The sequence below is a fragment of the Diceros bicornis genome, chromosome 27 (assembly GCF_020826845.1).
Source record: "Diceros bicornis minor isolate mBicDic1 chromosome 27, mDicBic1.mat.cur, whole genome shotgun sequence".
Classification (NCBI taxonomy): domain Eukaryota; kingdom Metazoa; phylum Chordata; class Mammalia; order Perissodactyla; family Rhinocerotidae; genus Diceros; species Diceros bicornis.
In genome coordinates, this window is record NC_080766.1 from 14,929,306 (window position 1) to 14,953,536 (window position 24,231).

At 35.0% G+C, this 24,231-nt stretch overlaps 1 protein-coding gene and 1 long non-coding RNA gene across 9 annotated transcripts in view; one reads left to right on the forward strand and one right to left on the reverse strand.

Annotated features, from left to right (window-relative positions):
* Positions 1-221: 221 nt before the first annotated feature.
* The window catches only part of ROBO2 (roundabout guidance receptor 2), a 571,268-nt gene continuing 547,258 nt past the window's right edge, over positions 222-24,231 (reverse strand). For 3 of the 8 annotated variants that reach the window (XM_058570692.1, XM_058570691.1, XM_058570696.1), the window contains 5 exons: positions 16,586-16,768; positions 14,192-14,365; positions 7,689-7,961; positions 5,497-5,697; positions 222-3,670 (listed from right to left, as the gene is read on the reverse strand). In XM_058570692.1, coding sequence (XP_058426675.1) covers positions 3,669-3,670; positions 5,497-5,697; positions 7,689-7,961; positions 14,192-14,365; positions 16,586-16,768 — 833 coding nt within the window. In that variant the 3' untranslated portion in view covers positions 222-3,668. The remainder of the gene's footprint in view (positions 3,671-5,496; positions 5,698-7,688; positions 7,962-14,191; positions 14,366-16,585; positions 16,769-24,231) is intronic. The other 5 variants (XM_058570694.1, XM_058570693.1, XM_058570698.1 and 2 more) reach the window with 3 other exon arrangements.
* Positions 10,011-23,551, forward strand: LOC131423118 (uncharacterized). Its single transcript, XR_009224246.1, has 3 exons — positions 10,011-10,128; positions 20,740-20,839; positions 22,703-23,551. It is a non-coding gene; the product is annotated as an uncharacterized LOC131423118 (long non-coding RNA).

A 24,231-nucleotide genomic window follows, 5' to 3' on the forward strand; every position in this document is an offset into this window, starting at 1 on the left:
AATAAATGCTTTTGAAAATTATGCGATAAGAAAAATTAGTAAATTGAACTTCATTTAAAAAAAGTAGGGTGTTTCATTTGAAGTACACATTTCAGAGAAGCAAAACAAAAGTAACTTCACCTCTAAGATAATGTGGAAAGACATGTTGCTTTACACCAATTCTTGTCATGTTTAAGTCTATAAATACAATATACAGAAGCAGATGGACAAATCAGTGAATGTCATGGTTCTGCATATCTTTAATACTGACACACAATCACTTTCCAGAGGAGGAGAAAAACCACAGTTCCGAGCTCATTGGTATTGTTATAATTACATTATCAATGGATAATTACATAAATTTGTTGAATAGAAATTTGGGGGTGTTCTATCAAAGCTTATACAAACTTTCAACTCAAATCCCACTGAAGATATATTTAAATACCCAGAGCATTAAACTATGACATCATAGAACACCATTTAATCTGTTTTGTTACCCCGAGCAAATAAACTTGCAATGTTTTTACATCCCTTTGGTTATATGACACCTTAAATGTTATTCTTGATTTTCCTATAGTCTCCTTTGAAACTGGATTCAAATCCTGTAAAGGAATCAGTTATTTTTAGGCCCCTGTACTATCCCACCTTACTTTAAATATGGCATGGAAAAGATTTGGAGAAGGGGTAGGGCGACTCTGCCTGCATACACTGAAGCATACCTGAGTTGGGGCAATGATTTGGCTATTTCCCCCATGGAGACTTCGCATGTTAAGAATGGAGCTGTGCCTCTGTGGGGCATGGCTGCACAGCAGTGTTGCCTGTGAGTGAAGATAAGATTACATTCTCTCCCACCCAGACTTCCTTCTGACAGCTTAGTCAGGCCTCTGTTTAGACCTGTAGAAGAGTGAGCTCAGTGAATTTCTAATCACATTCATTTCATTGGCTACAAAATGAAAAAATCACGGTACTCTCATACTGGTTTGTATTCTTCTAATGACATTCTGATTTACATTGATTAGAAGCTTTTACATATAGAAAGTTGACGAAGGCTTTTGATTTTTTGATAGTGTTCCTGAATTCATTTGGAGGGCCACAGCATGTTATCTTGCTCTATCTCTATGTGAGGATGATATTTTTGGTGCAAGACTTGACCAACCAATTTATTTAATACTAGATTTAACAGGGAATGTGGACTATTCTAAAAGAACATTCCAAGTAACCGTAGGGTCTGTAGTGACATAATCAAACCAAACAGTTAATTTTTATGCACTGAAGGCAATCAGGAAGGTATGATGCCATGCCCTGCATTATTCCAGAAGTCACCTGCATACACAGACTCTATTTTTGAAGTCTCGGGTAAGTAGTCACATACACCTGACGGTTGCCAGGGGTCAAAGGCTATGTGTAACGTGTGTCATGAATTAAAGTTTTAGACTACATTGGGTTGTAGAGGAGCATAAAGAGGGAACACAAATGCACAAAACATTTTTTGCTTTTAAATAGAAAGAGGGGAAGAAAGGAACTGCATAAATAAAAATTTAAATTCCTCACATCCTACAGTGGTGAATAAGTATGTATTCATTCTTCACAGAAACTTCTCCTTTTCCCCAGTCTCTTTGTCCCAGAGAAATCAGACTGCAATGGCATTCAGGCACTGATGGTAGAAAGTTGATACAGGGATTAATAAGTGGGTCTCAAAATTCTTTTTCTCTTCAGTGAAGAAATGAACTACAGGGCTCCAAGATGTTGGGGCCCATGAAGAGCATTATGTTCCTCTACGCTTGCCTGTGTCGATGTAGTCTCAGGTAATCAAAAAGATGGAAACATTGAATTACATCATCCCCTTGCTATAACAATATGACATACAATTGGTGACTGAGCCGATAATGCACGGAGTATGAATTGTCAATCAAATGGGTCCCATATTTTAGAATTGATCCTAATCATTACATTAAATACTTTTCAAGGTACCAACTACTGAACACATCATAGAAAACATGAGAAAGTTTAACTAGAAATAGAATTTACAATTGTGTGGGCAGCACATGGAAAAATGTCACAAGTGGGAATTGCAAGAAAGTTCTCTTCTGCTTGACTGATTGATTATACATGTACAGTAGTGAGCATATATTTCAAAGTCATACTCATTTTGACCATACATGACTGATGTTTAGGAACTTCTTGTTCTCAAAGTCGTGAAAACAAATGAGGCAGGACACTGTTATTAATGTCCACTTACGAGGTTTGGTTTTATTTAAAAAGTGTATAAACATGCATTTTTCTCCTTTTCAATTTACTCATTCAAAATGGGTGAAACATACTTTAGGTGGTAGCCAATTTCTGAGAATGTCCCATAAAATATGTATTCCAATAAATCTACTTACTGTGAACTGAACATACTCTGAGCACTGCTTTTTAAGCACTTACAATTTGGCTATACATTTGGTGGCATAAACTGCGCTTCTCAATCAAATAGAACACAGAATTGTATATAGAAAATTGCATTATTTTCAAAAAGTCATGAATTTCAGTGATGCAGCTCTATCCTCTAGTGTGTACTGTACATGTATTAGAAAGATGAAACAAGATATTGCAATAGAGTTTTCGTATTTGGAAGCAGCCCGAGTATGTCCTAATAATAAATTGCCTCTTTCACTATTTGCTAGATATGCTAGAGTTCATTTTGTTTGTTTCCTTGGGGAACTTCATATTATATTCTGACTTAATGAGTTGGAGAGATTAATTATGGTAATTCAGAAAATGCTTTTTTTAAAAAACTGTAATATAAATACAGCTCTTGTGAAACACCTTAATTTCTTTTTGCTTGTTTTAATTCTCAAAGGGGTCATTTACAATGACAGGTAAAGCTGATTCTAAACATAATTTTAGTTTCTTTTTTTTTTGTTTTAGCAAGTGTAGTACATCTTTGCTACCTGTATTTTTTTAATGCCTATTCAGTCTTAAGACTTGAACTTCCTTCTTTTGACCCCTGCTTTTGTCGATACTAAAAGCCACCTTTCTGCTTTTTTTTTATTGACTCAGTCCCTGATGTTCAAAGAAGACTTCGCCAACGCCACTGTTCCTTTGCATCTTCCTATTTCAACACCCCAACTGAAAACCATCGGACGTGATCGGTTACAATCGGCATTATCCAACCTAGTTTACAGTACAGAAACTCCCTTCACATTCAGTCTTTTTCTTCATGTCACGAGGAGTAGAGATTTGTGCTTATCACCAAATAAAATTGCAGTGCAAAATTTAAACATAAAAGTTACACAATTAAAAGTTAATATATGGCACCACAGCCTATTAATTCACATATAGTACAACAGACCAATAAGAACAGACAATAATATGAACAGAGCTAAAAAGAGTGAGCTTGCATAGCAATGCACAAAAGAAATTATATACAGAGGAAAATCCTTTTCTTCCTGGAGGGCAAGTTTTGTTTTCTTTCTTTTTTATATACTCCTGACAAGAAAGAGTTAAGGTGGGTGGTGTACTTAAGAGAAGAACACAAGTAAAACATCTGTGGGATATGTGTGGCTGTGTGTCTTTACATTGCATTTACAGTTCTTTTAATAGTACATAAATAAAGAAATTGTTCATTGCACTGTTTAGCGTCATCACTTCCATGAGTTCAGACCTGATGGTCCTTCAGAGCAGCTTTGCATGTCTCCTCTCAGTTACTCTACAAAAAGATTAAAAAAAATAAGAAATGTTTGCATTTAAATTAAGTATTCTTGTATCCTCACCAGCACAACAAAAAGCAAAGCAAATAGATACTAAACAAAGATAACATCATCAAATATATTTTGTGAGTTTGTGAATTTAAGAAATTTTACTTATGGGAAGGGAAAGAAAAAGAAACAATGTAGAATTTGAAGATTTAAAAATCCAAGTCGAACTATTTTTGGGCTTCTTGTGAGTCTATAATTACTCCAAAATAAAAGTTAAAGAAAAATTCAAGTAATCATGAATCAACCAAAAATTATAAACATACCTTAATAATAATCAGATTAGTAACAGACAACAATAGTGATAACTCCCATTAATAAAGAACTAGACTGTTTCGAAACTACTTTTACTTTTCATTATCTCATGGTATCGCCAAGACTGTGATGTGAGCATAATAGCAATGCAATTTTTTAGATAAGGAAATAGATGAGGAAGGTAGTTTATTTTATTTTCTCACACAACCAGTAAGTGGTTGAGAAGACTGGAACCCAGGGTTGTTCCTTAAGCAGTGCTTTCAAACTGAATTCAAAGAAGCAGTTGCAAATATTCAGCAAATATAATTTTGACATCGGATAGTGAAATTGGTAACTTTCATCATGAAATTAACAAAAAGAGTTCAATGGGTTTTACTTGACATACTACAACATCCTATCTTTTTCTATTGCCTAGTATTTTATATTTAGAAAATAGATTAGTTATACTAACTACCAACGCCAGTTCTTTATTCAAAAAGAGAAATTTATTTATAATATACATTTTTATAATCAAAGCACTATAAATTAACTAAAATCAAAGATCAGCGTTTCAAAGTTGACTCCCTAAATTAAAAAAAAAAAATAAATGAAGAGCAAGTAGAGAGTGAGGACCTTCTAACGAGGTTCTTTGAAACTCCTAAAGGGTCGGTATGTTTCTCGTTTTTTATTGTGCTTAGTTAAAAAGGCAAAGAAAACTAAAGTGGACTATATTTAATTAACTTGTAAGTACTAAGACTGGTTGCCTAAATTTATACAACTTTTGTATAGTGTAAATCAGACTTGAAATAGAAGATATGTTTATTTAATTGACTGCTGTAAATAGCAATGTTATAAGTCATGACCAAACCTGCTCAAAATCGTAATTGACTTTTTCTCATAGTAAAGCTAGTTTTCTACTATTCTGAAATTTGTTTACTGTGGCAATGTTATTGATGGGGTTCAGGACATGCTACCCAAAATATGGCACCTTGATATATTGATACCTTATATCAAGGAAGGAATTTGAGAAAATGGCAGAAGCGGGAAGGTCACTCTGACCTGCCCCTCTTCACCATTCTTCCCCAAAACAGGTCATAAAACTCCCAAGTGAAAGGTACACTCCCTGTACCAGGAGGCAGGAAGACATTCTCATTACCAGAGACAGGGAGTTTGAGTTGAGAAATCTGTACAAACAAACTTTGTTAAACTAACCCTTATCTTTCTAGTTACTTCTTCACTGTTTACTACCCTTACCCCCAACCCCTCTGTTTTGTCAATTTTTTACAAGTTTATTGTTTCTTTGTCTAAAAGGTAGAAAAGCTTTCTGCACTGGTCACCTCTTTGGGTCTTTATTCTCTTGTGAAAGCTCCCATGTACATATAAAAATTCAATAAAATTTGTATGCTTTTTTCTTGTTAATCTGTCTTTACCAGTTTAATTCTCAAACCCAGCCAGGGACCCTAAGAGGGTCGAGAGGGTCCCTACATTATTAACCCAATATTCTTTCTGAATCACCATAGCCTTTCAAACGTCCTAAAGCACTTACATAAATCACCTGGAATCTGTCCTTGACTATTTGAGCCCATATATCCTATGTCAAGAAGGTCGCTGGCATTGCGCTGGTGGCTTCCCCTCAACGCCTCGGCTTTCCTAGGTCCAGTGGATCCTTTAGAAGAAGCTGTTCCTGATGAGCTGTGACCTCCTGGCGATGGGAAACTGGGCTTGCTATAGGGCACCAAGGTCTCCTCTGAAAAAAGAAACACAAAGGGCTAAGTTGAACGGCAACAAGGAGACAAAACTAACAACTTTAAATATTAAGCTCAAGATGGGCTATTTTACCATTTCAGTCCTTTGTAAAATTAAAAATAAGAGATTTAATAAGACTCGGATATTAAAGGAATTTCCATGTGAAAGCAACATTTCCTACAACAGGAACTGAAGCGGGATTAAATAAAAAGAGATCTTAAGATAAATATACAATGTTATACATCATTTGCAAAATTTAAAAATTCATTATAAAAGAGAGCCGCATACAATGATCCATATTGTTTAACAAAAGCATTTCTGAGAATAATTCCTGGAGTTCAATGAGACTCCACTTTAATTCCTCCATTAAGACAGGAGGAACATGGTTTTTGTTTTAGTTTAAATTATGGCAACAATTTCTCAATCGATTTAGATAAAGAACTCTAGTACATTACTTAATAAAATAAGCTTTTTAAATTTGTTGTATCTTGGGATAGAAACGCATTGTGTATTACCTTAAAAGAAAAGGACAAATTCACACATTTTAATAAATAATGTGTCAGTATTATTTTCTATGTACCATCTCTCTACAAATAACTCATGATGTATATTACTAAATACTTAATACTTTGAAACCATTTTTTCTTTCTTTCTTCCTCTCTCTCTCTCTGCACGCCCTCTGGTTTTTTCTTTCTTTCTAGGTATGGGCTATATTATTACTGCGATTAGATGACTATTTCTCTCCTAAGATAGTCACTATGAAATGACAAAGATCATTGATTTTTTTGCTTACAGCCTGAATGGTGTAATTTTCCTAAATGTTTCACTAAATCTAGATACTAAAATTGCTATATTTTGGCCTTGCATAAATTACATTTTCTAAAACCTTGAGCACCAAATTGTGACACAATATAATTATTGAAAATGCATGAGGAGAGGATATATCTAGAAAAGATGGAGTCCAAATTAACAAATGAATATGTAAGGAAACTCTTTCAAATGTTGTTGTATGTGTGTTTGTTTGTTTTTTGGTGAGGAAGATTGGCTCTGAGCCAACTTCTGTTGCCAATCTTCCTCTTCTTTTTGCTTGAGGAAGCGTGGCCCTGAGCTAACATCTGTGCCAATCTTCCTCTATTTTGTATGTGGGATGCCACCACAGCATGGCTTGACGAGCAGTGTGTAGGTCCACGCCCGAGATCTGAACCTGTGAATCCCAGGCCGCTAAAGCAGAGCATGCAAACTTAACCACTATGCCACCGGGCTGGCCCCTGTGCATATTTTAATACTCAATGAATCCTGACATGAGGAGAAATGTTGCGGAAAATGCATTTCTGTAACAGGCTCAACAATCTCCCCTTGTACTGCCCCCCACAAAAAATTCCAAACACAAACCATGAAATTTATTTTGTACATTTCCAGGAAACTTGATTTATAAACAAGAACATTTCCCATTGAAGTGTTAACCATCAACTAAATTTAATCAGTTGGAGAAAGTGCAGGCCCAGTTTAACTTTTTCTTAGGATTCTGTGATTGGGCATTTATTTGCAACTTTATTTGGTATTTCAATTAATTCAACTGTTTGACTGAAGTGACTTCTCCTTTCAAAATGACTAGTTACTTCAGTCGTCAAAATGAATAAACTGGTGGAAGGCAGAGATTAAACTGACACTAGATATGAAATTTAATGGTCCTAAAAATACTCAATATAAACATTAAAAGGAAAAAATCAAATTGTTTCCTGAGCACTACAGATGAAGCTTGGAGGTCTCTTGGGATCAAAGACCCTACGCAGAGGTTAAGCTGAGAACAGTCCCCACTGGAATCAGCCTTAAGGCATGTGCCTGTGAGCTCTGCTGAGGAATTCCAACTTCAGTTAGTGATTCAAGGCAAATGTATTTTAGATGCCTTTAACCAACTGCTATTTCTAAAATACCTGGTAGAAAAAAAAATTGGTAAAAGTCCACACTTTCTTGGAACTGTGCAGAACACACCTGGTCCGACACCTTGTTTGTGTAGGGCTTTCCGTATATCTTCTTGGCGTTCTGTGGAGTTTATCCATTCCTGGGTTTGTCGCTGCCACTCTAGGGACGTTCTAGCTGGACAATCCAATGAGCTCTTTGTGTCTTCTAAGGTGGATGCTTGTTGTCTCTCCAGAGAGCTTCCTTTTCTCTCTGTTGAGTTTTCCACGTTACCAGCATGCTGGCTCAGGCCTATTTGCTGCCTTAAACCCTGACCTGGAGGGGGGTCTGGTGGTGGTGGAAGATCTAAAAATTTTGAATAATGTTTAGAATGGACTAAAATTTAATGAAAGATACAGGTTTTAATTCAAGATGAAGAAAAAACCCTTGCCCTCCTAAAGGTATCACCCATGCCAACGAAATTTGGGGGGAAAAGGGTCATTTATATCCAGAAATGCATATTATCGATCTCTTTGCTATCTTTTGATCACAGTGTTTTTGAAATAAAATCAACTAGTTTTATCCAACTATTGTATAGAAAGTGTTTCTAACTATTGGAGTTTTATCCAACTATTATTGGAAAGTGTTTCCAATTGCACATTGAGGCTAATGTTCAAGGTGTAAAGGGCAGTTTATGGTTTCTCCACATTTAATCCACCCCTACCTCTCCAAAATAGAAATACTATGACACAAAATGACTAGAAATTCTAGCAGCTGTGTTAATAAAAGGCCCTGGGAAGAATAAAAGTTGTCCTGCTAATCTCCATAGGAAATGTTGCCCTCGGGAAATTAAGAACTATGTGCCGTATCATATGCAACATATGACTGCCTTTATCCATGTACGAGGCATATTCAGCAATAGTCTAGGAGTTAAGCTAACATTTATTAAACGCAATTAACATTCTGCCTGACAATCAATTCCGGCTGTTGGTTTCATGAGTTAGCTAATGAGTTACAACTAATGTATTATAATCTTCGAACGTATTAATTTTAATAAGTAATAACCAATGTTCAGAGTACAGATAGAATATGCTTTGTGGTGCTAGAGTAGACAACACATCATGAAAATCGGAAATGTAGTGGAATAGATAACTTTTCAGAAAAGCTCTTTAAATTAAATATCATATCAAAGTTCAAATACTCAGCTAATAATTCATTTTTCTTTTATTAGCTCATCAGATCATGACACATTTATATTTTGAATGTTTTCAATTGTGAATTCATAGTCCCTTCTTGCATATTTATTTAAGTATTCTACTAGCTCTATTATATGATTTATACTATTATACTAGTTCTCAAATTACTTTGTTGAAGATTTTGAAATCTTCTAAACATTCTAAACATTGTTTCGTATTATTTTCTTATGATTTTTCTGGCATGCTATTGCAAACTTCTTTGTTCATCCTTAGAGTACCAATAATTATATTATTTGTCCATAAAGACCAAATACCATATATAATATACATAAATATCATTGATAGAGGATATTGTATATAATATAGGTAATTATTTCTCAAGCCATATTTTTGCAATTTTGCTCATTTCTAATAATATTGTTAGTGAAATTAAAAGCAAAAAGTATAAATTTCTTGTGTACAAAAGATAGCTTCCTTAAGGGAGGCTAAGTTGCTCCTTTTAAGGAATTTCTAAGACACTTTATACTCTTTTTAATGATCAAAATGATATTGTCCTCCACTGAACTGACAATGATAATCTCCTCAGCATCTGCTCTGGGAGTTCCCATGTTGGAGCAGCATTCCCAGTTCTTATGCATGTCCTCTTATTAGATTATGAATTACTAATTATTGATGGGAACAGGGTTTCTATCTGGGAGAATAAAGTTACATTTGGAACATTTCTTCCAAAATGAAGAGGTAATCCAATACTGAGATATCTGTTTGTTGAATAATCCACCACTGATTTTGGTGTTTTCTTTGTATTCAATACTGACTTCCTTCAGTATGTATTATTATAAATGCAAATTAATTATTTCATTTCAGTTATTGGACTTAAGGCTGCCAGTGGGAAGGAAATTATTGTATTTGCTTCCAAAATAGCATATCTTGTCATTGATTTTTATTCTCCATCAGAGCAGCTTAATTTTTAAAATGGCCAAAATGGCATCCGCTTATGCTAGCTAGAATTCTGATTACTATTAAATTTAACCTGAAATTATATGGCTAGATAATTAAGTAATATCTTTGAAGTTTGTATATTCTGAGAAGAAAGAACATTGTATGTACATTGAAATAAACAAATTGGAAAAAAGATAGGATTAAGAATGCTGTGGAAAAAATCAAAGTATGTAATAAAATATATTTACTTAAATTAAATTTATTATTCATTTCTATGTTGATTCATTTCAGCTAAATCAATTCACTGAAGAGTCTCTTACCAGCCTACTGAGGATTTGCTATTGTCAGGCACACAACAGTCCAATGATATATGTGCCATTATTATCCTCGTTTTTTAGGTAAGAAAAAGGAGCCACAAAGAAATTAAATACCTGCAGCTTAGATTGCTCCTTCCAAGAACTCCAGACTCATATAACTAAATCCACACCAGAGAGTTCAAGTTAGATGTTTAGAGAGCATCTGAAATGTCACGTATCAAAACTGAGCTCTAGACCTTCCTCTACAAAATATGCTTCCTCTGTAGTGTTCCTCATCTCAATTAGTAGCAATTCCATTCCACAAGTTGGCCAAAACTTTAGAGTACTCTTTACAGCCTGTATAATTTCATTAACAAATCCTGTGGGTTCTACCTCCAAACTATACCCAGAATTCCACCTTTCTCATCGCTTCCACTGATCCCACCTTGGTATGAACCTCTAGCATCTGTTCTTTATATTACTTCTACAATCTCCTATGTGATTTCCATGCTTCCACATAGAAGCACATTCAGTCTATCTTGACATAACAGATAGAGAGACTTTCTTTAATAAAAGCATAAGTAAGATCACATCTTAAACACACACACACATACACACACACGTATGCACACACCTTCAGTGGTTTCCCATTCAAAGTAAGAGCCAATGTGCTTATAGAAGCTTAAAGATCTTACATCACTGGTCCTCGCTTTCTTGTCTGACTTCATATTCTATTTTCTTGCTCTCTCTGCTTCGATCACACTATCTCTTTTTCTTTTCATCAAATAAATTCAGGCTTCCACTTGCTGTTCTCATTTCCTGGAATGACTTTCCCTCAGATATCAGCACTGCTCTTTCCCTTATAACCTTCCAGTCTTTTCTCAAATGTCATCTTCTTAGCAAGGCCTTCCCTGAGCACTCTACTTAAAAAATATCCCCCCACACCTTTATATTTCTCAACTTTCTTCTGATGTTTTTTTCTCCATGATACTTACCACCATCTTACATTCTTTTTGTTTTCACTTATGTATTTATGTTGGTCCTTATGTATCTTGCCCTACTAGAATGGAAGCTCCAGGAGGGCAGGGAATTTTGTCTGTTTGGTTCCCATTGCCTCCCATTTAGTATGTGCTTCATGAATGTTTGAATGAATAGATAAATGAATAAAGAAATTTGCTCAATGGTCAAAACTAGTCTGTAGCAGAGCTGGGAAAGAGCCCCTTCTCTGAATGGGATATGAGGAATGAGGGGAGAATAGGCTGGAAGGAGATGATTTAGGGAAAAAAGGTTGATGGATAGAGATCTACCTGCTCTGCCTTCTTTGTTCAGCATTGGTCAATATATTGGCTTTAAAGGGTATTCTTTGGCTTATGCAAATGAAATAGATCTGGATTGAGCAATGCCTGCTTAGGAGAGAATTTATCCACAGGAGAAGAACACTCCTTAACATGTGGGTGGGTTTTTGCATAGCCTTTGGGACAAAGACTGACGTTTCCCACCATTCCCAATTCCTCTTACTGGACACAGGAAAGATTACTTTCCCACTCCAGAAGTTAGTTTGATGCCACGTGACAGAGTTCTCACCAAGGAAATAAGAGGAGTGATATTTGGCACTTGCAGGCCTGGCCATAGAACTTCCTAAGTGATCACCCATGTTCTGTCTTCCCATCACTCAGAAACCATAAAGGTCCTATCTTGAAAATAATGGTATCCCAATACTGAAGAAGCATACATCCTTATATTACTACCTAGGGGAGAGCCCCTTGACCTTTATAAATCATCGTGTCCATGAAAAACAAACTCTTGCTGTGCTAAGCCACTGAGGGATAGAAGTTGTTTGGTTTAGCAGCTAGCAATAATTACCCTGACTAATATACTCATAAAACAGTATTGTAAAATCTATAATGCAAAAGTTTTAGTGTAAAATGTGTATATACTAGGTGCTACTAAACAGCAAACTTCCCAAAAAGAACAGTTTGATTTTACATACAAATATTATAAAATTATTACTGACTCATGGATTCATACCATATAAATGCTATAATATATACATTTGCTGTAAAATAATATCCTTAAGGATAATCTGTAGAGTGCCATCCAAAATAAATGTCCTTGTATCATAACTAAAATGTCTTTGGATTAAATAATTGGGAAGACATGGGAGCCAAAATTTCCTTTGCAATATCACTACTTCCAAAATGTATCTACTAACAACACACAATTCATAATCCTTTTTGGAAAGGTTGGCAAATTTGGAGAGTTAGGAAACTATTTGTTTTTTAGAAAGATAAGTAGTATATTGATCATGCTTTAAACTAGGAGGCGGCTTGCTTTAACCAGACATTCTGAAAAAGCTTGCAAAAAAAGAGTGTTTTAGGAACAAAGAAAAGAGCTCTCTACTTTGTTGATTTATATTTTATATCTTCCACATATTCTAGATATGATCTTCAAACATTTCGGAAAAGCCACAGAAAAACATATACCAGGTTTTTTTTCTCTTTATATGACATTCACAGCAGGAAAATTATACAAAATTATTAAATCTGAGATTTATAACTAGCATACCTGTGAGAATAGTCCTTTTTATTTAGAGGGAATAAGATCAACACTATAGACTGCTTTAAGTGCTCAACTAATCTTCAGAACATCTGAGGCAGGGAGGCAGTATGAGATTTTTGCTCCCCACAGGAGATCCATTTATGGAGAATCAAAATCTCGATTGTACCCTTGCCCTCATATTCCATAGAAACACTCCCAATGAAAACAAAGTAAGCAGGAAAGATAAGTCAACCTGAAAGATTTTAGAACACATTATATTTGGCTTTTAAAGTCTTCTTTGTGTTATAAAATGACAAAGGAAAGCAGAAGGATGGCTACCAGATACAGACCCTCTCAAAAAAAAAAAAAAAACAATAAAGAACAAATACTTCTTTTCTAACTGTGCTTCATTGTGTCCTATAATGGTAAGTCTGAGAGACTGAGATGAGCGCTAAGGACTCAGTCACAGCTTCTCAAAGCTGACCACACATTAGATTGAGCTTTAAAAATACCCATAACTGGTTTTCACCCTAGAACAATTAAATCAGAATCTCCAGAGTATATTTAAGAGTTCCCTAGATGGTTCTAATGCACAGCTTGGCTAGGTTTATCCTTTTGGGGTTTAGTAGAGCTATCTCAGGACGAAGTTTGTGTGCTTGTAGGGATAGTGCTGAGAAGGGGGAAGAAATTTACGTTTGGGTCTGACACTACACTAGGCGCTTTAAATATATTATCTTACATATTTCTTAGAATAAAACTTCATGATAAATATTTTTATTCCTATTTTTAAATATATGAAAATTAAGTTGACTATATGGGAAATAGGTCCTCCAAGGACACCTTCCAATAATATTGTGTTTCCTGAAACTAGCAGTGTTTATGCAAATACTCAAAGACTGGATGCCACATAAATATAAATAAAAGGATTGAAATAGATCAGCAAACTATGGCCCATGGGCCAAATTCAGCTAGTCTATTTTGTCAATAAAGGTTTATTGGAAATCAGTCACACCCATTCATTTATTTTCTCCTACAGCTGCACTGGCGCTACAACGGCAGTGTTGAGTAGTCGTGACAGAGACTATATGGCTCGCTAAAGCCAAAATTATTTATCTGGACTTTTACAGAAAAAGTTTGTTGACCCACCAACTAGATGATATGTAGCATGCTTTCAGCCCAGAAATTCACAAAACTAAAAAATTACTAAATTACAATTCAGTTCCTGGTCTTTTTCAAAAGTGAAATGTCATCTGAGATATCTTAATTTAATATCAGAAATGTTCTGACAACATTGCAAGTGCGCATGCTCCTTATGTTTTCTTTCCTAAACTTAAAGGAGAATGTTCACTAAAAAGCATTAATGGAAAATGCCAGAATGGTAGAAAAGTCATCATTGAAAAGTGGTATGGCATATATTTCTTGGGGCTTGATAATATAGAAATAATTCCAGATTGTTAAAAAAACAATCTGAGGGTGTTTCATTTAAATGAGACCATATTGCCAGGTTTTCTGCATTGTTATATAATGAGGCAATGCCTAATCTACCATAGCTACTTTAGTCTAAATAAAGGATGGCACAGAGCACATCTCTTCAGTGAGGAGACAAGGGAGGAGGAAGCAAACCTACCATCTGTCATTCCTTCCCTTCGGTGAGACAACGCTGGCTGTTGCTCCATTCGCCTTCCATTTTGTTTTTTAGTGGGCCGAGGCCTCTGACTTTGATTCAGGGCTGCACTGGTGCTACTGTCAGTAGAAAATGGGCTGGTTGGTCGAGGTCTTTGAGAGGAAATAAAGGCTTTGCCTAAAAAGAAAAGAAAGGGGAAGATATATAGAATATTATTATGATACACTGATTCTCTCTGTCTTGTATTTCTGCTTTTACTAAGACTAACCTGCAAACCTGCCTAGAGATGCCGCTTGAAGATATCAAATACTAGTGCATCTCAATAGCAAAAGTATGCCCCGCTGCCTTTATTTTGTCCAATTTTTAATAACCAACACACTACCCATTGAAAAAACTCAAACAAATGTACATAAAATAAATCTACCAACCAAAAACTTGATATTACTTGATTATATTTTTATGTAACCTTGACAATCTTAGTGATATTTTCATAGACATATACAAACTCATGCAGCTTTTACTTCTTAAAACTAAAGAAGCTATTTTTGAAATGAATTATGTACTGTCTTATTTGTTTAATCAAGCTTCACCCTTGGAATCTTACAAACTCTCTTTGGGCACAGAAAAATGTCCTGTGGTAATTACATTTGAAATTTTACATGAAAGGTCTGCTCAGACACATACATTAAATTAACCTTACCACCCATACACATACACCACGAATTCTACCTCTTTTAGCAGAAACTCAATAACATTAGTGTATAGAATAGGATAGATATCAGGTTAAAATCACCTTATCTATCCAAAGTGCAATAGGTGTTTTCTAACGAATATTACTGTATTTGAGCAGACTCCAAATTCTCATTGAGAAAGGAAATGTGCTATGACCTTTCCTTGTGGTTTAGTGTACACGTGCAGGGAACTTTCTTCTGGGAAAAGGTTAGCTAATAAATTTTCAACATCTTATGGTTTTAATATCATGTTTATTATGGTAAGAGAGGGTTGGTTTATGTGCACGTATTTATTCTCTTGTGTATGTTTTCATTTCGTACAAAATTATTGTATGTAGTTACATTTTTTTAAGTCAATGTGACATGATATTGCTTAATGCTTTATTAGCTATTAGCATACATGCAAGAAATGCACTTATGCCTTCTAATTTATTAGTTTCCTTGCACTTTCTCACTGCTCTGCTTACGGTTATGCCACAAAAAGCACTCAGGCAACATAAAGTTTCAAACTTATGCTTTATAAAGCAAGAAAATTCAAATAACCGTTATATTATGACATATTTTAGTTTGGATGCTATATGAAAAATAAACCTCTGCAATGCTTGGAAAATATTTTTTTATTTCTTTTGAAGGTACCTAATGCATGCACCACAGAAATATTGATGGTACAATTCAAAGAAAATTTCCAAGATTCATTTTTATAATCTGAGAGTTTAGTGAAGGGTCAAATTGTTTTTATTTTACTATTTAAATACTATCAGATTTCAAAAACGTACTTAGAGTTTCATTAGTTTGTTTTGTAAGGTAGCTCAGTTTAATTCATATATTATAACCTTGTTATATGTGCATTTAAGGAGTACACATAGTCCTAAGTTATTTTTTTTTCAGGAAAACAAATGATTACAAGTTACCAATATATTATTAGAGTGAATTCCGTATTTATTTTGGGGGGAATGATCAGATACATGAAAAATTACATAATGGGTCTTTTATCTTATTACTTCTTACTCTCAGAAACCAAAATTAGATTACTCTAAGGAGCAGCACATATGTAGTCATTATTTTATTCAACTTGCAAATGCAGTGGGTGTATCTTTCATTAGCATCCTTTAAAACAAAAAAAAATATTATTGGATTAAAATCTTAATAGCCAAACAATTAATAAGACCATCAGCCATTTGAACTGTTAGACTGACAGCCTTAGACCCATTCACCCCATGCTGAGAAAGCCTTCCCAGAAAATGCATTTGCAGAAGGAAATGGGGCAAAGGAAAGCAATGGAGATAAAAGCTGAATAATTTTAATCACTGGGTACATTATTGATTGTGTGAGAATTTTGCAAAGTGTGAGTTATTGAAAATTTAATGGCAATCTTAGTTGCTGCTTTGCTGTAATATAAAAAGGAAGCATATTCCAATTAATCAGCAGAGCCGTGAAGGGAAAGGGAAATAAAGGAGAGAAGGCGGTGAGTAGGCGCCTATTCTTGGCTCTGCGAAACTAGCGTCGGAAGAGAGTTCTGGTAATTGGGCATCCAAACCGTGTTCATGCATATTAAAGAAAGCCCGGCAGTCAGACTCACTGAGGAGAAAGAACAGGAGAGAAAGAGCTCAGTGTCCAAACGACAAGATTCTGTCATGCAAAGAGTGTTGACTCAGGGTCTACCAACCTGTTCTTGTAAGGCTGGTTCCATCCAGCCTAAAACCAGCTTTATCTGCTGCTGCCACCAGTGCTTGTGCAAAACTGCCGCTGGCAAAGATGGAGCCATCTGAGGAGCTACCTACACTAGATCTATGACTAGAAAAGTTACGATCCTCATCAGATGCAGAGCCCCATCCATTTACCATTGAACCTAAAAACAAATGTAGTTGTCTAGTGAGTTGTATATATTGGAGAGTTCATCTGCTTGCACACACTTTACTAATGAACAAGTAGGCTGCCTCAAGGTAAATCTGGTTTCATCATGACTTCTTTAGCCATATGCAAGCATCATCCATGTTTCACACATTCCTAGTGCAGAAGAATGAAGCTCATTTAAAACTTGTATCTATTTGCAGCATATGAACAGAACAGGTTCCATATGGTTCCATTCTTACATTGTTTAAATTATTACATGATCATTTTCCAAAAGAGAATTGCTATGTATATTTTAAGTTCTACAGTTCAGAGAAGAACACTTTTATTAAAATAAATTATAGTATATTTAAAGTAAACTTATCAAAGACTCAGTTGAAGAAATAGTGTGACTATATTTTGAATTTGATACAGACTCCAATGATAATTTGCATGAAATCTACTCTTGTATACTGTAGAAGGGCTAGAATTATTTCAAGATTTTAAAATTAAAATTTAATTACTCAGAAAATAACAACAAACACTCATAAACAAAAAAATGTATAAACAATATCAAAGCAAAGAGACTTAAAACATAAGAAAAAATGTATCTTTCAAAAGTTTTATTTATTTCAGGGCTCAGTATGCTTTCTTTGCTTTAATAAGTTTAAGAACTCCTGTTTTCTATTTAAAACTAATCTTTATTTTAGAAAATTAACCATTATGAAGAACATTAATGGCATTAATATGAATTTTTCTGCAAAATGAAACATGGCAATAGAGGAAAAGAACTGCAGTTGTATGAGCAAAGAGCTACAAGATTTGAAGATACTGAGAGATAACTTGTATTCTTAATTATTCAGCAAATCATTAATAATTCCATATCTTTTTCCTTAGACCAAAGCACAGCCTTAACCTATAACTTAATACAATTAACATTACGAAGTTTAAGTTGACGTACCATTAATTTATGACACAATAAAGTACCAAGTGTTGCTTATCCTAATTTTTTTAAAGAGAGGCAAAAATGTACTTATAAGAAGTTAATTTAAGATTTCTAAATAAACCAAACACATATTCACTTAAAGAGATTAAAGTCAAGTGCCATAGATTTTTCCCCCTTTTCTCCAATATTTAAGAAACAACAGTGTAGTTAGGACAGCTGCTGTGACGAACTATTTGTACTTTTAGTCAAGGTACCAGAATACAATAACACGGGTTCATGCACTTTCAAGACAGAGAAAACAGAAACCCAAGGGGTTGGAAGGATCTGAGAAGTTAAAAGGGTGTTAAGTGTAGCAGAGAAAGATAGAGTTTTGATTCTATTTGCCAAAAGCACAGAGATACACTTTCTGCGTTCCAAACAAATTCCCTTGACACAGGCCACTGCAGGAAGCCAAGATAACACCAGCAACTGAGCCTCCTCCGAGGGAACCATTTCTGAGTTAATAATCACAAGTCAAGGACCAACAGCCCAAAATGAAAGGAGAAATGATGCGACAGGCTTTGCAATCTAACGCTACAGTAGATAAGAAAAAATCAAAGTGATTCAGTCAGTGATCACAAAAGAATATGAAACCCCAGAACTGAGGATAGTTTTGAAACATGTGAAAGAGTAGTCCAGTTCCTTCCATGTACTGTTTTCTATATTTCTAAATGGCTGTTAAACTGTGAATAAATCCATGTCAGCTATCTGAAAGTCACTCTCCAAACATGTATCTCCTTTTCTACATCTCCAATTTCATTCCTCAGCTCCTCCTAACTGAAATCCTTCTAGTCCCTTCTATCTTCCTCAATGTCATCTGAATTATTTTTCTGAAACATGTATCACAGTATTTTGTTCCTCCATTCAAAGTCTTACCTCGCTTGCCAATGCCACATCCAAGCACCGAATTAGGTTTGAGATCCTTCTACTTCTATCCCAGCCCATCTACCTTTCCAGCCCATTCCCTCTCAGCCTGTGCAGTCCTCTTACTTCACCTACATAGCATTATCTCTTGTTCCTTCCACATGCCTATGGGTTGTTACTAACTCTATTAACCACTGCCAAACTTTAAAGTCCAAATCAGTATCATCTCTTTTATCACCCTGATTCCACCTCAACTTCAACCCTCTCTTAGGGAGAATCAAGCTCTCTACCTCCTGTGTTTTTCAAACAGTGTGCATATAGTAGCATATCAGGTCTCTACAAACTACAGTTTGTTGCATGTAAATGTTTGCTCTTCTAGACGGTGGAACTCTGGAGATTAGGAACTATTTCTCGTTCATTTTCATCTCTCTTACACAGGAACACTGCACAGTAGAAATTCAATAAATATCGGGTATATTGAATTAAATGCCTTCAGTGTTTTCATTATTCACCATAAATTCTATATGTGATTCTAGTCTATGTGTAATTTCCTAGCAATGACCTTATTTTAGTTACACAAAGAATGTACTCATAAGAATGCCTAGAAAATTTATTAAATAAGGAATATAATGTTAGTCAACACTTGATTACTTGGACAATGGGGAATCAGTGAGGTTTTTCATTTTGACAAATTTAGTCTTTGAACCTAAGAAACTTAGGAAAAATCCTACACCACAGCAGTGTCACTAAAGAAATGCCATCCTTGGAGATCTCTTAACAGAGAGTTAGCTTGACTTTTTCAAAAACATCCTATTCATCTCCCTATGATAGTCCTTCATAAGAGGATTTCCACATACAAATTTACCAATCCTTAAGCAAATCAACTACTTTCCTGCCTTTGTGTCTTTGCTCTGACTTTATCTCAGTCATCAATGCTCCTTGCTACGCCCTCAGAAATTCCAGTTATTCATGAAGTCTTCCCTGATGCTTTTTCCTTTTCCCTGGGAAGAGAGAGTAGCATATAAGACATGGCTTCAAGTGGGTGTTGGTCAATATGGAGCGAACACCATCCACTATGCAAAATAGTATGGAGATTCCTCAAAAAATTAAGAATAGAACTACCATATGATCCAGCTATTCCACTTCTGGGTATTTTTCCAAAGAACACAAAAACACTAATTCAAAAAGATATGTGCACCCCTATGTTCCCTAAGCATTAATTACAATGGCCAAGACTTGGAAAGAACCTATGTGCCCATCAACAGATAAATGGATAAGGAAGATGTAGTGTATATACATACAATGGAATACTACTCAACCATAAAAAAGATGCAATCTTGCCATTTATGACAACATGGTGGACCTTGAGGGCATTATGCTAAGCAAAATAAGTCAGAGGGAGAAAGCCAAATACCATATGATTTCACTCATATGTGGAAGATAAAAACAACAACAAACACATAGACACAGAGAATAGATTGGTGGTTACCAGAAGGAAAGGAGGGGGCGAAAGGGATAGAAGGGCACACGTGTATAGTGATGGATGGCAATTAGACTCTGGGTGGTGAACGCAATGTAGTCTGCACACAAATCTAAATACAATCATGTACACCTAAAATGTATATAATGTTATATAAACCAATGTTACCTCAATAAAAAATTTTTTCAAACAATTAAAGAAAAGAAAGAAAGAAACATCACCAGCTATTCATTCTGTACTATTCTCTGTAAGAGCAAAGAAACCAGATAGATGACTTCAGAGTTGAAGAGATGTATGCCATAGAGATTTGGCCCTGGTGGGCAACAGAAAACCTCATCACTCCAAGCTAAAGAGAGATAAGCACCCTCGGGTTAGTGTAGTTGAGTTTGCCTTCAAAATGGAGGGCAAAAAGGAAACAAACAGAAGGAAATAAATTTTCTTTCCCTCTTTGTCCCTCTGTCTTTATCTTCAACAGCCCCTGCTTTTGATTTGAATACGATATATGGAATGGTTCCATTTGCGGAGAATATTTTAAAAAATAATTGGGCAACACTGCATGCATAAAAAAGTATGTTCATATATTAAATTTCCTCCCTGTTGTAAAATTGTTAAAATTTATCACTGATTTCACCTCTCTGTGGCTACCATTCTTCCTCTTTAGATTTAAGCATCAACAATGATCTGAAGATTTATGTAAAACTATAACAAAAAAAAGAAGAGAATGTTTTGAAGGAAAAAAAAATTGATTCCTGAATTAAAAAGTAAGCAATTTTTGTAATAATTGACTTCTTTCATAAATGTAAATATAAACATGAAAATTAAGGCGAACACCAGTAAAAATAGTTCGGTTAGAGATTTTTTTACAAATTACAAGCAATCCATACTAATTTGACATGTTATAGTCCCAAACATAATCAATACATATTTAAACATTTAATGAAAAATGAATTTGTGTCACATAGCCAAATTTATTTGTATTTACATTTTCAATCTTTAAAATTTCTCAGGTTTAAAATTGCTGAAAGGCCAAAAAACCCCTCAAATTTATTCAAGCTGTTAAAGAAGAACTGCATAGAGGACATTAAGTTGTTGCTCAAATGTTACTGAGCAGTAAAATATCATGATAAAGCGGCATCTTGCTGTGTCTCTATTACATCTTCAGCACTAAAATTAATTTATGATCAGTCATCAATTCATTTACATGTCATTTTATGCTAAATCCTTCCTTGCTGATAAATGCTTATCCTTAGATCCATTAAGCTAGAGTAAAGTCTGTGCTTTATAATATGACCCTGCTAATTGTTGCATTACCATTTTTATGAGATACAAAAACTGGCTGTCCCCCATTTTTTCAGCCAATATTTAATCCAGGAACTCTTCCTATTAAGTGCAATCTGTCTCTCTCTTAAATAAAATCTTCAACTATAAGTGTCTTTGAACAAATTAATCCATATATTGACCTCTGCCCAGATGTAGAAAAACATGTCTAATCTACAGAAGTCCTTCTTCGAGTCAAACATATTGACTCTTCAACAATTCCACCTACATTCCTCAAAGAGAAAGAAATGTGTAAGGAACATGGAGAGAAAACTAAGCAATTAAAAAAAAAAATCTCTTCTTTGGGACATGTGACACCTGTTAACTTGTTCCACTCATAAAAATTAAACATATGATATTCCTCTTTCATTTGTTAAATTTTGGAGTGTATAGTTAATTTCTTTTTAAATACATCAAAGCTGTTGAGATAATCTAAGAAAATGATTTAATTATTTTTAGCATTACCTCTGGAATTTCCCTAATACTAAAATATTTTCCTTAGATTTTTGCAACAAAAGCAAGATGTCAGGTCACACTTTTAAGTGGCCAATTCTCAGCAAGCTGGTGGGGCTGCCAGGTTTCATTGTTCTCAAAATGATCTGGTTTGGGAGTTTCAGTAAAAACCTCTGAAGGCACAAAATATAGAAAATATAGAAGCGCAATTTCCTTTCAGCAGTGCTATTTATGTGAGGTCCAGCAGGCAAGGAAACTTTTATTCATTTTACTTCACAGCCTTTGCTCTGAGTCTTAGTTTTTGTGATCACCGAGGCAGTTAGCATCTTGGCTCTAGGTTCAGGATATTTTCCTCCTGCCCTCTCTCCTATTGTCTTCTGTTTGTTTTTTCCTGTGGTGGAGTCATTCAATTCAGGAACTACTTATCCTTGACTCCCACCATGGAAGTTATAGAAAGAAGTATTGAAGCCTTCCCCTTCCTTTTACCCAAAGATGATGAGTTTGGCATCTAGGAAGAAATACTACAAGCATATTCCTGAAGACTGAAACAATCCTGTATGTTTACTTTCTAGCCAAAAACAGAGTGTGATGTGCTGTAATCAAAACATGTTTGTACTTTATTACAACCAAACAGGCTTAAATTTGTAATGGAGTATTATGGACTGAATGTTGGTATATCCCTAAAATTCTTAAGTTGAAGCCCTAACCACCGCTGTGATGGTATTTGGAGGTGGGAACTTTGAGAGGTAATAAAGTTTAGATGAGGTCATGAAGATGAGGTCATCATGATGAGATTAGTGACCTCATAAAATGAGACCTGAGATCTTGCTCTCTCTCTCTCTCTGCCATGTGAGGACACAGTGAGAAGATGGCTGTCTGCAAGGCAGAAAGAGGGCTCTCACCAGAAATGGAATCTCCCAGCACCTTTGTCTTGGACTTCCCAGCCTCCAAAACTGTGAGAAACAAACATCTGTTGTTTAAGCTCCCCAATCTATGGTATTTTTTATAAGAGCCCAAGTAGACTAAGACACTGAGATCATGGAACACAGAACTACTGATATTCTCCTTTCCTCTTGGCCTTTTCCCTTCATGAACCATCATTTCAAAATTTAAGAAGTCCCTCACAAATTACTTTGTTGTTATAAAAATATTTGGAATTAATGTGCTTATTTCTTTACAAGATGGACTCTGTACCTTGTTAACTGCTGATACTATTTCTTAATGTGGCAGCCATTGGAATGCAATATATCCAAGTAAAATCCTATATATCCTGCATATCCTTTATATACAGGCTTATTAGCCATCTTGTGCTATCATTGGACTGTCATTCTGGTTGTCTTTAGAGGTTCAGGGAATGGGACATAACGGTTAGTTCTATTTAGTAAAAATGGTCATTAGTTTCATGAAAATGAAAATTTGTATCAGAGAATTTCAAGTGAAAGTAATGACTAATTTATTCACATCACATACAAATTTAGAACCGAAAGTAATTTATGGTTAGATCAGAATCCTCTCTATGGGCACTTACCATCGTAAAAAACATAAAGAGCCAATGGAAATAGTGTCTGTTTTATTGCCCATCTCATTTAGCACCATTAAACTAGCCTTAAGTGTCTGAAGAAAGTATAAACATGTTAGAACGATATTCATTAGCATGTTGGTTTCTACAACATTTTGGTACATACATTCATCTCAGGGCCATCCCCAAGTACACATACACGTGTGCATGTGCACACACTTTTAACTTATATTGACTTTAAAATTACACTTATACCCTAGAAAGCAAATTAAATCTTTGAACATACCTTCCCCTCAGTTATTGTAGAGCAAAAGAAAAGAAAAAGGAGTTTTCGTGCTGCTTTTGTGTAGAGTGCAACTTCTTTTACTAAGAAGACGTATTATTCATAGGATAAATTCATCGTGGACTACCTACCTCAACACCTTGAGGTTTTTTTATATAGCAGTAATTAGGCAGTGAATTCAAGTAGGAAAACGGACTTTGTTTTCTTAGCAATAAAAGCTTCATTTGGAGTGAACACTATACTAGCTACAGGAGAAATGTAGATTGTTTTTAACCGCAGCCACATTAGACAACCTAACATGTTACTAACAGGTGAGCATATAAAAGTGCAAAATGGCATTCTCCTGATTTGTAGACATATTTATCATCTTTGACATTACAATATTTAATAAAAGAACTACACAGGCTATCATTGGCTTTTGCTTTGTATTGTTATTGCAATTCTTTACTGCATTCCTAAAGGAAAAGAGTTCAGTATCACTAGTGAGATATGCAAAAATATGCAGAATTTTACCCTGAAGAAGATTATGCTAGAAATTCAGGCAGAGGGGCTTAACATAACAGTGTACTAGTAAGTTAATT